This window comes from Ornithorhynchus anatinus, chromosome 1, assembly GCF_004115215.2.
Source record: "Ornithorhynchus anatinus isolate Pmale09 chromosome 1, mOrnAna1.pri.v4, whole genome shotgun sequence".
Lineage (NCBI taxonomy): Eukaryota > Metazoa > Chordata > Mammalia > Monotremata > Ornithorhynchidae > Ornithorhynchus > Ornithorhynchus anatinus.
This window is the reverse complement of record NC_041728.1, coordinates 60,334,649-60,349,532: the sequence shown is the minus strand read 5'-3', so window position 1 is coordinate 60,349,532 and position 14,884 is coordinate 60,334,649. Positions and strand designations below refer to the sequence as shown.

Genomic DNA, 14,884 nt, shown 5'->3' with positions numbered 1-14,884 from the left:
CTTCCACAATCCGGCCAAAAAGGGGTGTGGCTGTGTCAAGTTGAGTGGACAGCCAAATTAGGGTTAATATGCTTTGATCACTTTCTAGCCTCCCAGGCTGCCAGAGATCACTGAAGATTTCATTTCTCTAAAGTCAATTTGAAAGTTTGTTGCTTTGTCACCAATGGAGATCCGTAATCCGTTCAGTCATGGGACTGCATGACTTAGCTACCTTAGACGGTGATGGTTTTACTACTTCTAAAAAGCATTTTAAAAAAGATTTGGAGGTGCTGGATCCCATCCCCTATGGTGTTTATTGAGTACTCACAGGGTCCAAAGCACTGTACCCTGGGGGAAACCCTCCTGTACTGTACACTTGGGGAAAGTATAATGCCACAGAGTTGGTAGACACGTTCGCTGCCCACAATGAGCTTATAGCCTAGAGGTTTATCTCTTGATTTCTTTTTTTGACTGTTGTAAGCTTCTTGTGGTCAGGGATTGTGTCCACCAACTCTGTCTAATGATATTGTACACTCCCAAGCGCTTAATAAAGTGGTCTGCTACAGTAAACGTTCTGTAAATTGATGAATGAACGGGCTGCAGGGTCAGGTTTCCCGGAGGCCGTGTTCCAGGTTCTGTGGCATTTTAGGGATTTTCCCCCACCCCCATTGCCGCGGATGTTCATCCTGAAGTGATGGCCCTCCTCCCAAAACTTCAAGCCTCAGTCACATCTTGAAATAACATTGTTTCAGCACTCACAACCCCTGGCCTAGGTCCAGCAGCCACTTGCCTCTTTGAGTCACCCTGTGGCTGTGAGTCAGGACTCCCCTTTTGAGCTCCCGGGAGGAGTGCTCTATTGCTGTAATGCCTCCCTTCTCCCCTGCCCCAGGACTAAAGCTATGGATGGGTTTTGAACCTCTCCCAGGTGATGCAAGTCAGTAGTTGTCCATGTGTTTGCCAAGTGTTTCCAGTCCCCAGCTCTTCTTTCCTCTGGCCTCTCCCTACCTCCCTTCACTGGTGGCTGAGTTTGACTTGTCACTTCTCTAAGCTTCCTTTTGGAAACTGAAACTTTTAGAGCACACAAAGGCAGTTTGGTCAACAGGAAGTAAGCAGGACAAACACTAGCCAGTGGGAGTAGGCTCAAGAAGGCAGCTGAAATGCCATAATGCTCTCTAGTATCCATATGTGGATACTCACTCCCCCTCCCCACAACTGGCTTGGGCCATTGTCATTCTTCTGTATGAAAACTTGCCTTCCAAAGAATCCATCAAACTACACTACTGACCCAAAGACTCAAGACCCAAGATAGACAGTTTAAAGACCTTCCTAAAGAATGACGTATTTTAACAATGAAGACGAGCGTGCGATTTTATTCGGGGACTGCAGTTCATTTTGTGAAGACGCCACTTAGATGTTGCATCTGTGTATTCCAGCACTGTTCTTGAAAGATTGTAATTTCAAAATGGACATATGTTAAACTATCTCTTTGATACCTTCCAGTGCAGAAGACCCTCTTTCTCTGTTCCTTTCTTCCTTAGAGACATGAACCAAGTTCTTGACGCCTATGAAAATAAGAAACCGTTTTATCTCTACACGGGTAGAGGGCCCTCTTCTGAAGCGATGCATTTAGGCCATCTCATCCCGTTCATTTTTACAAAGTAAGTGGTACGAGCTTCACATCAGTTTCCTTCACTATTTTGCTGACTACTGAAAGGTTTGGTTATTTCAGGATGCATTGTTCTGTGTTACACTTGCTCGGGACACACTCAGAGCCAATGTGACCTCAGTCCTGCCACTTTACAAAAGGTCCAGAATTAAATAGAATAAAATGTGACACCTGCATTCTAATTCATGGTTCAAAGCCAAAAAGGCAGAGGTGCACCATTATGCCTTCCATAGGGTTCATGTTTGATGTGGTTAAAGAGAAACTGACCTATCCAAAACTCTTAATTAGAGGGCCCCTGGAGCAGACAGAGAAGAAATTTTGGAAAGCAGTTTATTTGAGCCAAGATGGGACGGTAGCTTGGCCCAGAGGCCAGGAAGAGAGGTTTGATGCCCATCCAGAGCCCAGCTGCCTCGGCCTGCCTACCCATGGAGAGCCCGGAAGCTTAAAGCTGGTCAGCCCCACAAGGTCCTGGCTTCTTGGGGTCGGGGAAGCTGGCTCTAAACTGGGCAGAGCAGTTTCTCTGTGGAAGCCTAGCAGCCAGACAAGTGATCCATTCGGTGCTCATTACCACATAAGCTCTTCCAGGGCCGGGATTCTGTCAAACGTAAGTGCTCAGTATATACCACTGAGGGATTGATACTGCACATGTCCAGTAATAAAAGCAGCGTGGCTCAGTGGAAAGAGCACGGGCTTTGGAGTCAGGGGTCATGGGTTTGAATTCCGGCTCGGCCACTTGTCAGCTGTGTGACTTTGGGCAAGTCACTTGACTTCTCGGTGCCTCAGTTCCCTCATCTGTAAAATGGGGATTAAGACTGTGAGCCCCACGTGGGACAACCTGATTCCCCTGTGTCTACCCCAGCGTTTAGAACAGTGCTCGGCACATAGTAAGCGCTTAACAAATACCAACATTATTAATAATTGGGGTATTTAAGTGTTTACTATGTGCCAGGCACTGAACTGAGCAGCGGGGTGGATACATGAAAATTGGGTTGGGCGCAATCCATGTCCCTCATGGGGCTCACAGTCTTAATCCCCATTTTACAGATGAAGGAACTAAGGCACAGAGAAGTGAAGCAACGTGTTCAAGGTACCAAATAGTACTCTGATAAATAGCAACATGCTCAAGGTCCCAAATAGTTTTACTTCTCATTTGACTTTACCTGGTCTAAGAGCTGATCCCTCGAGAATGACCATGTGCAGATAACCCCCCCCCAGAGGCATAATCCCAAGGAGTTATGCAAAGCCTTGTGAAAGTGTTTCACCTAATCCCCCTGCACATGGGGAGCCCAAAATTATATCAGTAATACAGAGCTAAAGACTGGCGTTAACATGCTGACCGAGGCAATGACAAAGTAGAAAACAGCATGAAGGAGATCAGCACATCCCTTGGGAGGCTCTCAAATGGTAAAGCCACAGGGTGGTATTAAGCTGTAAATGTAAAACTGCCTCACCCAATCCCCCTGCTCCAGGGGAGCCCTACACCTGATCAAAAACCAATATAAATGATAATGATGGAACTTAAGTGTTTACTATCTGCCAAGCACTGTTCCAAGCGCTGAGGTTGATACAAGTTAAGCAGGTTAGACACAGTCCCTGTCCCACATGGGGCTCACACTCTTAATCCCCATTTTACAGATGAGGGAACCGAGGCCCAGAGAAGTGAAGTGACTTGCCCAAGGTCATACAGCAGACAGGTGGCAAAGCCGGTATTAGAACCCATATTCTCCTGACTCCCAGGCCCGTGCCCTATTCATTAAGCCGTGCTGCTTCTATTAGTAACACAGAGCTAAAGGCTGTCATTAGGGAGCATGCCAACAGATGAGACAATGAAGAATGAAGTAGAAAATGGAATGAAGGAGACCAGCACATCCCTTGGGAGGCTGTCAAACAGCAGGGCAAAAGGGTGCTATTAGGCGCTAGATGAGTCTCCAGATGTTCACGCCGGCATGCGGCCCCACCTTCCCTATCGCTAGGAGACCTGGACCCTGCTCACCCTTTCCCAGACACTCCACCACATCTTTTTGAACAGTTCCGTCAGTCTCACATAAGAGCCATAACCTAGGTCATAGGGTGAGTTAGGATAGGAATGAAATTCTTGAACAAAGCTAAGCCTCCCAGCACCGAAGTTCTGCTCCCCGCTACACAGCTGCAGGGTGTGGGACGTGAGGAGAATGGATACCCAAATAGCTGCCGGATGGTGAGCGGAAAGTGGGAAACTGAAAGTAAGGCAGGCAGAGGAAACACTCTAAGGAAAGGGTAAAACAAAGCTTCGGGCAGTGCTACGTCCCAGCTGAAAGGTAGAAGTGGGGGCCCACAGATGGATCAGCGTGGCACACTACAATCCAGAAAGGAGCAGCTTTTTTGAGTAGTTGCTTCATAAGGATCATGAGACAAGGAGGGGAAAACAGCTAACTACTTAGGGTTCTCCTCTCTGCTCAGAATCCCGATACTAATCACTAAATGTTCCATACTTAGTGTTCAAAGAAGACACTGTTGGGAAACAGCATGGCATGGTGGATAGAGCACGGGCCTGGCAGTCAGAAAGTCATGAGTTCTAATCTTGCCTCTGCCACTTGTCTGCTGTGTGACCTTGGGCAAGTCACTTCACTTCTCCAAGGCCTCAGTTCCCTCTTCTGTAAAACGAGGATTAAGACTATGAGCCCCATGTGGGACAGGGGCTGTGTCAAACCCGATCTGTTTGTAGCCACCCCAGCCCTTCGTACAGTGCCTGGCATATAGTGTGTGCTTAACGAATGCCATAAAAACAGAAACAGCAGCAGACATTGCCAACCCAAACATGACAGCATCATGGGGATGAAGACTGTGTGCCCCAGGACAACCTGATTACCTTGTATCTACCCCAGTGCTTAGAACAGTGCTTGGCACATAGTAAGCGCTTAAATGTCAACATTATTGTTATTATATGACAGTCTAGGTATGTGCACAGTGCAGTGAGACTAAGAGTATCACACTCATCTTTTCTCACAGAAGCACAAACACGTATGCACCCCCTTAAGTGAATTTCACTGTCAATAGTGCCTACTTTGAGCATTACGTATGGAATATTTAGTGATTAGGACCAGGATTCAGAGCAGACAGTAGTACCCTACTTAGTCCATTGATTTGCTTTCTAATAAACACTTTGTGCCTTCAAATTAGGATCAATATAAGCCTGCCAATTTAATTTTAGATTGTCAAGAGGGGAATACCGAGAACTGAGAAACAGTGTGGTCTGGTGGATAGAGCACAGGCCTGAGAGGAGGACCTGGGTTCTAATCTAGGGTCTGCCACTTGTCTGCTGTGTGACCTTGGACATGGCACTTAACCTCTCTGTGCATCAGTTACCTCATCTGAAAAATGGCAATTAAAGCTGTGAACCCCATGTGGGACATGAACTGTGTCAAACCTGATTAGCTTGTGTGTACCCCAGCGCTTAGTATTAGTGCCTGGCATGTAGCAAGCACTTAGCAAATACCATAAAAAGAAAACTGTCATTCCAAATATTTCTGAATTGGTCATTTAGTGTTTCTGATGGGCTTCAGTTTGAAGATAACCCTGAAGAAGGGAAGATTCCATAAGAAACCTTGTCACCTTAGAAAAGTGGGATCTTAATACTAGCTATGTATATTCTACATTTCTATGACCGTTTCAGGGGAAAGTTGATGATTGTGTAATTGTGGGATATTATTGGTGCTAGGTGGCTGCAGGACGTGTTCAATGTCCCTCTGGTTATCCAGATGACAGATGATGAGAAATACCTCTGGAAAGATCTGACGCTTGAGCAAGCTTATGGCTATGCTGTTGAAAATGCCAAGGATATCATTGCCTGTGGCTTTGACATCAAGAAAACATTCATCTTTTCTGACCTAGACTACATGGGGTAAGACTACCACTTTTCTCAACTTGCATAGGTAACATACTTATTAACACCTGGAGAAATGCTACTAAGGATTTGAAAGCTTTGGAAAGCAAGTTACCAAATTTAGACTTTTGTTTGTATTTCCATCCATGGTTTACAATATAATCGTCTGATGTTTTTGCCTGGTATACCTGTCCAGGTTGGGAGAAAGAGCACATCTGCATATGTGTGTGTGTGTGTGTGTGTGTGTGTGTGTGTGTGTGTGTTGTGAGTATGCAAATGCATAAATGACTGTTTTATATTGTCCGCTGGCCTTCTTTGCCCAAATGGTTACAGTATTCTGAAATGGAATTTAGAGAACCTTGACATATCTGATCGGGGGACCCTGTGATGTTCACAGGAAACCTTTAGTTTTGGGCCTTTGGGCTTTGTAAAAGGACCCAGGATGAGGCCTCCCAGCTTGGCAGTGAGCCCTGGGGCCAAGGCCAAATTCCTCAGGCATCTAAGCTCCATGTGGACAGGGATCATGTCTACTAACTCCAGTGTATTGGACTATCCAAGCGTTTAGTCCAGTGCTCTGCACACAGTAAATGCTAAATAAATACCATTGATGGATCGACTGATCTAGTCTCAGAGCTGGGTGTCTTTGGGGGTAGGCAGTCCTATAAAATGGTCCTCCTTCCTCCTATTTCTTCTTAGATGGCCTTCTCCTGCCATGATGGCTACTTATCGTGGACCATCTCCCGAGAGGATATGCTTCCCCACCAACAATCGATCACCGGGGAACATACTGCGTGCAGAGCGTTGTACTAAATCAGTCAGTCAATCGCATTTATTGAGCACTTACCTTATGCAGAGCACTATACTAAGCGCTTGGGAGAGTACAATATAACAGACACAATCCCTGCCCATAAAGAGATTACAGTCTAGAGAGAGAGGGGAAATTAATATAAATAAATAAAATTACAGCTACGTACAGAAGTGTTGCAGGGCTGGGGTGAAGGATGAATAAAGGGAGTATGTCAGGGTGACACAGAAGGGAGTAAAAGGGCTTGGGAGAATACAAAAGATGTAGGAGAGCCAATCTCCACCCACAAAGACCTTATAGCTGGGAAGTACCTCTCCCCTGGTATTCCCCTAGGAATAAAGAAGCCCCACTGAAGCCAGGGTTTCTAAAACCTCCAGTCCAGTCATCTTTCCCAGTGCGTTCTTCACTTGAAAAAAGTACGTTGGGCTCGAGCCCTCTCACCTTTGTTCAAGAACAGTTGTTGTAATAGTTTTAGTACTTACTCAAACTAAATGCTGGGAAAGAGTACGCAGGTGGGAATTAGATAGGGACCCTATCCCTCAAAGGGCTCACAATCTATGAGTGTAGGTCGGGGGGTTGGAGAAGAGGACTGGAGACGGACACAGCGGGAGCAATGAAATTTGTATATACCCCTAGGTTTAGAACGGTGCTTGACACTTAATCATTTAACTAATAATTACTATTAAATAATAAATAATCAAATTAATAACTAGACTGTAAGCTCATGTGGGCAGGGGATGTGTCTGTTGCATTGTACTCTCCCAAGTGCTTAGTACAGTGCTCTACACACAGTAAGCGCACAGTAAATGAGATGGACAATAAAAATAATGAAAATTGAAACAACGTAAGGAACAAGAATACAATTCACAAAAAGAAAACGAGAGTCAGGTAGGAGCTGTGGCTAGGGAAGCAAAATTTCTCCCCGGGATTCAGCAAGGGCTACCACAACCACTAGTTTTCCTGAGACCATTTCCTCTGGAACCAGCCAACATCCCAGGTGAAACAGAGCTGCCTCGAGGACATGCCAGCCATCTCCCTTCTAGGAGCCTGCTTCTGGCCCTACGGAGCGGGACTCCCATCTGGCCCAGTAGCCATCTCGTTCCAGCAGGTTCCACACTCCTGGCTGGCTTGGTCCATTTCATCGAGCCAGCAGGGCAGCTGGTTGGCAGGTCCCGGCTGCTGATGTTGGGTTCCCCAGGCTCCTGACTATAGCGTTTCAGTGGCTCTGGTCTACCCCAGAGGCGAGGACATCCTCAGCTCCTCTCCTGGACAGCAGCCTGCACCCAGGGGATGACCGATACCTGGGTGGGCCCAGCCAAAGGGAACAAGAAGGGTGGATTTCCAATCGAGGACTTTCTGCTAAGTGTGTCAGCCCCGTGGACCTGTCTCTCCATCAGGGGCACCGGGATCCCAGGAGAAACCCATGGTCCAGTTCCCTTCTGGGACATCCATCCTGGTGGCCTGTTAGGAAGAGCATGGGACTGCAAGTTCCAGCTCCACTGCTGTCCTGCTGGATGACCTTGGGCAAGTCACTTAACCACTCTGGGCCTCAATTGCTCCGTCTGTAAAATGAGGGTAAGGAAGATTGTGAACCTCATGGGCAACAGGGACTTTGTCCCATCGCATATCAACCCCAGAGTTTAGCATATAAGAGCTTAACAAATGCCATAATACCGATTATCCTCCTGGTTGCCCTTCTTGGGATCTCCTCCAGCTCCATGGAGACAATTCGAACAGAGGCTTTCCTCATTTTGGGCCTTAATTTCCCTTCTAGGCTGTTTCCATGGCGCCAATTGGCCCGGTAAAGGTTCCTTCCCCCAGGGCCATGCATATCCACCCAGTGTAACAGACACCCTCTTCCCTCCCACTCCCCCTAGAAGATGCAAACCCAGCCAGGCCAGCTCTTCTCTGCCTCGACATCATCTACAGGCATCCCCGACATCTGTTTCCATGGAAACAGAGCACCATGCAAGGCCCTCCTTGCTTCAGAAGGGAAAGAAGCAGCTGCCATTTTTTCCAGCATGCAGCCAAGCTCTTGACCTCTCAGGTGCACTGGCTGGATGGGGCAAATTTAGCATTTCCCTAAAGCATTTTCTCTCCTCCTGCCCACTTCTTTGCAAGCCTGGCCTTAACAGCCAAAGACCAGTTAATTTCACTATGGGGAGAACTCTTAAAATGTGTCTGACTCTCCTGGGATTTAAGATATGGTATCAGCTCCCTGGGCCCCTAGGCTGGTCTATATATATACATATATATATATATATATATATATATATATATAAAATTTTATTTTTTAAATGTTTTTTGTGTATATATACAAAAATGGACCAAAAATTTTATTTTTAAAATGTTTTTTGTTAAGCACTTACTATATGCCAGGCACTGAACTAAGCACTGGGGTAGTTCCAAGGTTGGACACTGTCCATGCCCCATATGGGGCTCACAGTCTTAATTCCTATTTTACAGACAAGCTAACTGAGGCTCAGAGCAGTAAAGCGACTTGCCCAAGATCACACAGTAGCCATATGGTGGAGCCGGGATGAGAACCCAGGTCCGTGCTCTAGCCATTAGGCCATGCTGCTTCTCGTCTGTGTTCCTCAGAGCATGCTGGAATCGAGAGTGTTGTTTCCGTGCCCTGTTGCTTGGGGATCTGGGAGGCGTCGGGGAGAGGCTGGTCGGCTCGCCAAAGGAAACAACACCCTTCCTTTGTCTTGCTGTCTTTCCCTTGCAGAATGAGTCCAGGTTTCTACAAAAACGTGGTGAAGATCCAGAAGCACGTCACGTTCAACCAGGTGAAGGGGATCTTTGGCTTCACTGACAGCGACTGCATCGGTGAGAGCCCTGGGTGGGGTTCTGGAGTCCCCAAGGGGAAGGGTAGACTTTTCCTGTCAACCAGCCCTGCCGCTCTCTGTATTTGAGACCAAGGACATATCCTGGGACGGCAGCTTAAAGCGCCCTGGAGAGGGGAGCAGAGAGGAATGAGTGCCCACGCAAGGGGGAGTGAGCATTCCGAGACCGTCGCATTCTCAGTTTAGCTCGTGAAACATGTAGCAAGTCCGGGAATAGGGTTCTGGCAGAGCGCAAAGCAGGTGATGTAATGCTGTCAGCTAAAGCTATTTACGTTCCAAGGAACGAGGCTTCTTTCCGGATGCCGGTCGGTCCACCTGGCCAGAGAGTCGTCAGATTTCCGAAAAGAAAGAAGCAAAGGAGAACCACTGTGGAATCTCTCCGTTTGACCAACGGGGCCAAAAGCTGGCCAGGAGCATCGAGCAGCATCTAGCCCTGCCGCAGCCGTGCTGTGAGCCACGGGCCATTCTGTGGCCGCGCTAGGACGGCTTGCTCAGCTCCGGGTCCTGGTCTTTATGAGGGGTGCTTTGCCTGGCTTCTCACGGACTTGTGATGGGATTGAGCTGAGGAGCCTTTTGGACTGGTCCCCCAGAACCCCAGGCAGGCCCACCAGCTCTGTTTTAAGCTCTGGGCCTGGAGATGTTTCTTCCAGGGCTCTGAGAAAGAGGAGCTCAAAGACACCCCACGGCCTAAAGTGGCCATCCCGTCCACTCCTCTGCACCTGGGGCGGTCCTATGGAACTGAGATCCGTCATTTAGATTGGCTGGCTGCCGTGGGCAGCCTGTATCCCCTTTCCCATCTACTAGTTAATTTTGTCTTTGAGGGGTGGGAAGAAGTGGGTATCAATCTTCTGCAGAATAGGAAACTTAGGCTCAGAGAGGTTGGCGACTTCCCCACAGTCACACAGCAGGCCCCCGTTCTTGCCATCGGCAGCAGTGCTGCCTGGGTACCGGGGCGAGGACTCCCTGTTTTTCCTGAGAGATTCCCTTCTTTCCAGCTGGGGGGCGGCGGGCATTTTGCAGGACGTTAGTTCAGTGGGGTAGGGATTGCTCAGAGAAGCGGCAGGGGAAAAGATGTTCGGGAGCTATGGAAACCAGGTGCTGCCCTGGATCAAACAGGAGAAAGCAGGGACAGAGAACATCCAGCTGCTAGTACAGTGCCTGGCACATGGTAAGTGCTTAACAATTACCATCATTATTATTTCTTAGGAGGAATGGCTTTATGGTATTAAGCGCTTACTGTGTGACTGGCACTGAACTAATCACCGAGGTAGTTTCAATGTTGGACACAGTCTATGTTCCACATGGGGCTCAGTCTGATCCCCATTTTACCAATCATTGGTATTTATCGAGTGCTTAATATGTGCAGAGCTCTATATTAAGTGCTTGGGAGAGTACGCTACAGCAGAACTGACACATTCCCTGTGCTTGTAGCAAGCTTACATTGTAGAGGGGGAGGTAGGTGAAGTAACAGGCACAGGGAAATGACTTGCCCAAAGTCACACAGCAGTCAAGTGGCAGAGACGGGATTAAAATTCAGGTCCTTCTGGCTCCCAAGCCTGTGGTCTTTCCACCAGGCCACGCTGCTTCTCATGAACCCTCCCTGCAGCCTTCTTTCCTCAGCAGTTGAGTTTAGAAGAGGCATGGCCCAGTGGATAGAGCACAGGCTTGGGAGTCAGAAGGTCATGGGTTCTAATCCCAGCTCAACCACTTGTCTGCTGTGTGATCTTGAGCAAGTCACTTCACTTCTCTGGGCCTCAGTTACCTCATCTGCAAAACGGTGGTTGTGACTGTGAGCCCCACATGGGACAGGGAATGTGCCCAACCCGATTTGCTTGTATCCACCCTAGTGCTTAGAACAGTGCCTGCCACATAGCACTTAACAAATATCATTATTATTATTACCATGGAATCTAGGGGAGCAGCATAACCTAGTAGAAAGAGTGTGGACCTGGGAGTAAGAGGGCCAGATTCTAATCCCAGCTCTGCCACTTATCTGCTATGTGACCTTGGGCAAATCATTTAACTTCTCTGGGCCTCAGTTTTCTCAGTGGCAAAATGGGGATTAAATCCTACTCCTTCCTACATAAACTGTGAGTCCCATGAGGGACAGGGACTGTGTCCAACCTGATTAGCTTGTATCTACTCCAGAGCTTAGTACAGTACATGGCACATAGTAAACACTTAATACTGTGATTATTATGAATTATTTTTGCCTTCTGTGTGGCTTAACAAATAGCTTCTGCTCTATTTTACATCATTTTAATTTAACTGACTCTCTGAATCCAAGAGAGCACTGAAGACACATAAACCTGCTCTGAACGAAGTCAACCTCCCACCTTGTGAAGCAGAGAGGGGCTGACACCACGTGAATTTTTTTTCTTTTCCTTCTCTAGGAAAAATCAGTTTTCCCGCCATCCAAGCTGCCCCATCCTTCAGCAACTCGTTTCCACAGATATTCAAAGACAAGAAGGACGTTCAGTGTCTCATCCCTTGTGCCATCGATCAGGTTAGAAAGGGCCGCCTCCCCCTAAACGGTGGTAATTGGGTTTCCCTGGGTTCGCTCCTCAAGATGAGTTCGGGACTGACAGACCAGCCTAGGGAGGTAACCATTCAGCGGCCACCAGAGGGTTGGACGTGAAGGAGGAGTGACGGGAAGAGCTACTCACGGCTTGCCCACCAGGTAGGCCCCGCCCCGGAGAAGGATAGAGCCCCCTTCTCCTCCTCTTCGCAGGATCCGTATTTCAGAATGACGCGGGACGTGGCCCCGAGGATTGGTTATCCCAAACCCGCCCTGCTCCATTCCACCTTCTTCCCTGCTCTCCAAGGGGCTCAGACCAAAATGAGTGCCAGCGACCCCAATTCTTCCATCTTCCTTACAGATTCAGCCAAGCAGATCAAGAACAAGGTAAGGACCCTCCTCACCTCCCCCCCGGATCGGAAAGCATCTCTGGGATTGAACTGAAGAAATGCATGTTTTCTAAGGGAGAAAACTCTGAATTTTGGGTAGGGGTGGCGGGGTTGTGGTTTTCTATGGTATTTGTTAAGTGCTTACTATGTGTCAACCACTGTTCTAAATGCTGGGGTAGATACAAGTTAATCAAGTCAGACCTAGCCCCTGTCTCGCATGGGGCTCACAGTCTAAGTAGGAAGGAGAACAGGAATTGAATCCCATTGTTCGGTTGAGGAAACTGAGGCACAGAGAAGTGAAGTGGCTTGCCCAAGATCCTGATTAACTTGTATAGACCCCAGTGCTTAGTATAATGTCTGGCACATAGTAAGCACTTAAATACTTTAAAAAAAAGTAGAGCCGAGAGAAAGCCATTGTTACTGACCCAAAAAAGGAAAAAGACAAAGTACAGGCAGGCTCTCTGCCAGCATTTAATCCCTATTTTACAGAGGAGGTCACTGAGACACAGAGAAGTGAAGTGGCTTGCCAAAGGTCACGCAGCAGACAAGTGGCGGAGCCAGGATTAGAACCTACATCCTCTGACTCCCAAGCCCGTGCTCTTGCAATTGGTTTGCCCTAGCTATTTTCTCTTAGTTGCTTGAGAATGATTTGGGGGGTTTTCTTCGCTTATCTTTGACCCATGCCTCTGGTAATGGGTTCCTGCATTTGCAAAGGCATCACCTTCCCATCTGGTCATTGCCCCGATGGTTTTCCTTGAGACTATCATCTTTGTGATTGCTATCTGGTGCCAGATAGTTTTTTTGCCTTTTAGTGACTTCTTCTCCACGGTTCAGGGAGGGAGAGAGGGGAGGAGAGAAGGAAGGAGGGAGGGAGGGAGTGCCCAGCCACTGAGACTGACTCTGGTCCTCATTCATTTTCTACTTAAAGAGACCTATCATACTCCCAGTTTACATTCCTAGATCAGTCGTTAAGACTGTAAGCCTGTCAAACGGCAGGGACTGTCTCTATCTGTTGCCGACTTGTTCATTCCAAGTGCTTAGTACAGTGCTCTGCACATAGTAAGCGCTCAATAAATACTATTGAATGAAAGGACAGTGAAACCCAGGTGCTAACAGCCCAATCCCAGGAGCAAATGGAGGTTTTGGGCAAAGAATGACTCCCTGTGGGGTGGCCTTCAGCTCCCCTCCATCCAACTCCAAACTGTTCACGTTTCCTCAGACCCTCTTGGTCTAAGTGTCTGTTTGTTTGAGACTCTGGGTTGGCGTGTTTGCCATCCCTTGCTCTTAAACAGAGCTCTTGGCATTTGCTTACAGGACAAAAGATCACGGTGGAGGCAGTGGAAAGTTTGTTGGTGGCTCTTGTCCATCTGAGTAGCTGCCAGCATGCTCGACCATTCTGGAAAGTCCCAGGCCGGTCTAGCCCATTGAGATGAATTTCTCAACAGAATAATAGCTTCCTTCCGAATTTGAGGACTGGGAACCACTGGCTTGTTCCATTATTTCCACCCTATGGGGTAAGAATTGGGATTTGGGAACGTGACACAGTGGAGAGATGGATAGATTGAGAGCCAGGAACCCCGGAGGTGAAGATTGGTTCCGATGGTTTTAAAGCCACCTCCAGTCCCATGAGAAGCAGAGTGTCTTAGGGGAAAGAGCCCAGGCTTGGGAGTCAGAGGTCATGGGTGCTGATCCCGGCTCTGCTACTTATCATCTGTGTGACTTGGGGCAAGTCACTTAACTTCTCTGTGCCTCACTTACCTTATCTGTAAAATGGGGATTAAGACTGTGAGCCCTATGTGGGAAAACCTGATCACCTTGTATCCTCCCCAGCACTTAGAACAGTGCTTTGCACATAGTAAGCGCTTAACAAGTGCCATCATTATCTTAAGCGCTCAATAAATACGACTGAATGAATGAATAATCCCAGCTCCGCCACTTGTCTGCTGTGTGATCTTGGGCAAGTCACTTTACTTCTCTGGGCCTCAGTTCCCTCATTTGTAAAATGGGGGTTAAGACTGTGAGCTCCACGTGGGACAGGGACTCTGTCCAACCCAATTTGCTTGAATCCACCCCAGCACTTAGAACATTGTCTGGCACATAATAAGCACTTAGCAAACAACATAATTATTAGTAATGAGCTTACAGTCTAGCCTCACTGGGAGGCTGGATCTTTCCCTCTGGGACTGCTCCAGAAAAGTTTTGCCTTCACCTTCTGTGAACATCTGCCAGCACGTAGACTGCAGCCCATCTCTTTAAACGAGGCAACCCCTCACGGTGTCTGTTGGGTAGGAATTATAAATATTTCCAAGTGCAATCTCTGTTTTCCCCTCTTTTCCCACTCCTCCCCATCACTATTTTTTTCCATCGATTAAAAAAACGTGAACATGTTGTTTCAGGTGAACAAGCACGCGTTTTCCGGAGGGAGGGATACCATAGAGGAACACAGGCAGTTTGGGGGTAACTGTGATGTGGACGTGTCTTTCATGTATCTCACCTTCTTCTTGGAAGATGACGACAAACTCGAGCAGATCAAGCAGGTAAAACAATCTCTCTTCCTGGGCCAAAGGCCAAGATTGTCCCAAAGGAACCTGTGAGCAGGACACCCCTCGCCCCCCACAACTTGCCTGAAACCACAGCCCAGACAAGGCTGTCCACCGGCCCAGGAGCAGGCTGAACCCCTCCCCCGTCCCCCAACTCCGCCTGACCTCAGTTGGCAGCCAAGAAAAGACCGTCCACTACCCGGGGAGTAGGCCGGAAGCCCTCCCCCCAACCCAACCGCCATCATACCCAGTCTCAATCCATGGGCCAGACAAGAC

At 48.0% G+C, this 14,884-nt stretch overlaps 1 protein-coding gene across 3 annotated transcripts in view; it reads left to right on the top strand.

Moving 5' to 3' along the window:
- WARS1 (tryptophanyl-tRNA synthetase 1) overlaps positions 1-14,884 on the top strand; it is a 32,074-nt gene that overhangs the window by 15,831 nt on the left and 1,359 nt on the right. For all 3 annotated transcript variants that reach the window (XM_039911998.1, XM_029064233.2, XM_039911999.1), the window contains exons 5-10: positions 1,518-1,637; positions 5,343-5,525; positions 9,044-9,144; positions 11,555-11,667; positions 11,893-12,066; positions 14,465-14,605. In XM_039911998.1, the coding sequence (XP_039767932.1) occupies positions 1,518-1,637; positions 5,343-5,525; positions 9,044-9,144; positions 11,555-11,667; positions 11,893-12,066; positions 14,465-14,605 (832 nt within the window). The remainder of the gene's footprint in view (positions 1-1,517; positions 1,638-5,342; positions 5,526-9,043; positions 9,145-11,554; positions 11,668-11,892; positions 12,067-14,464; positions 14,606-14,884) is intronic.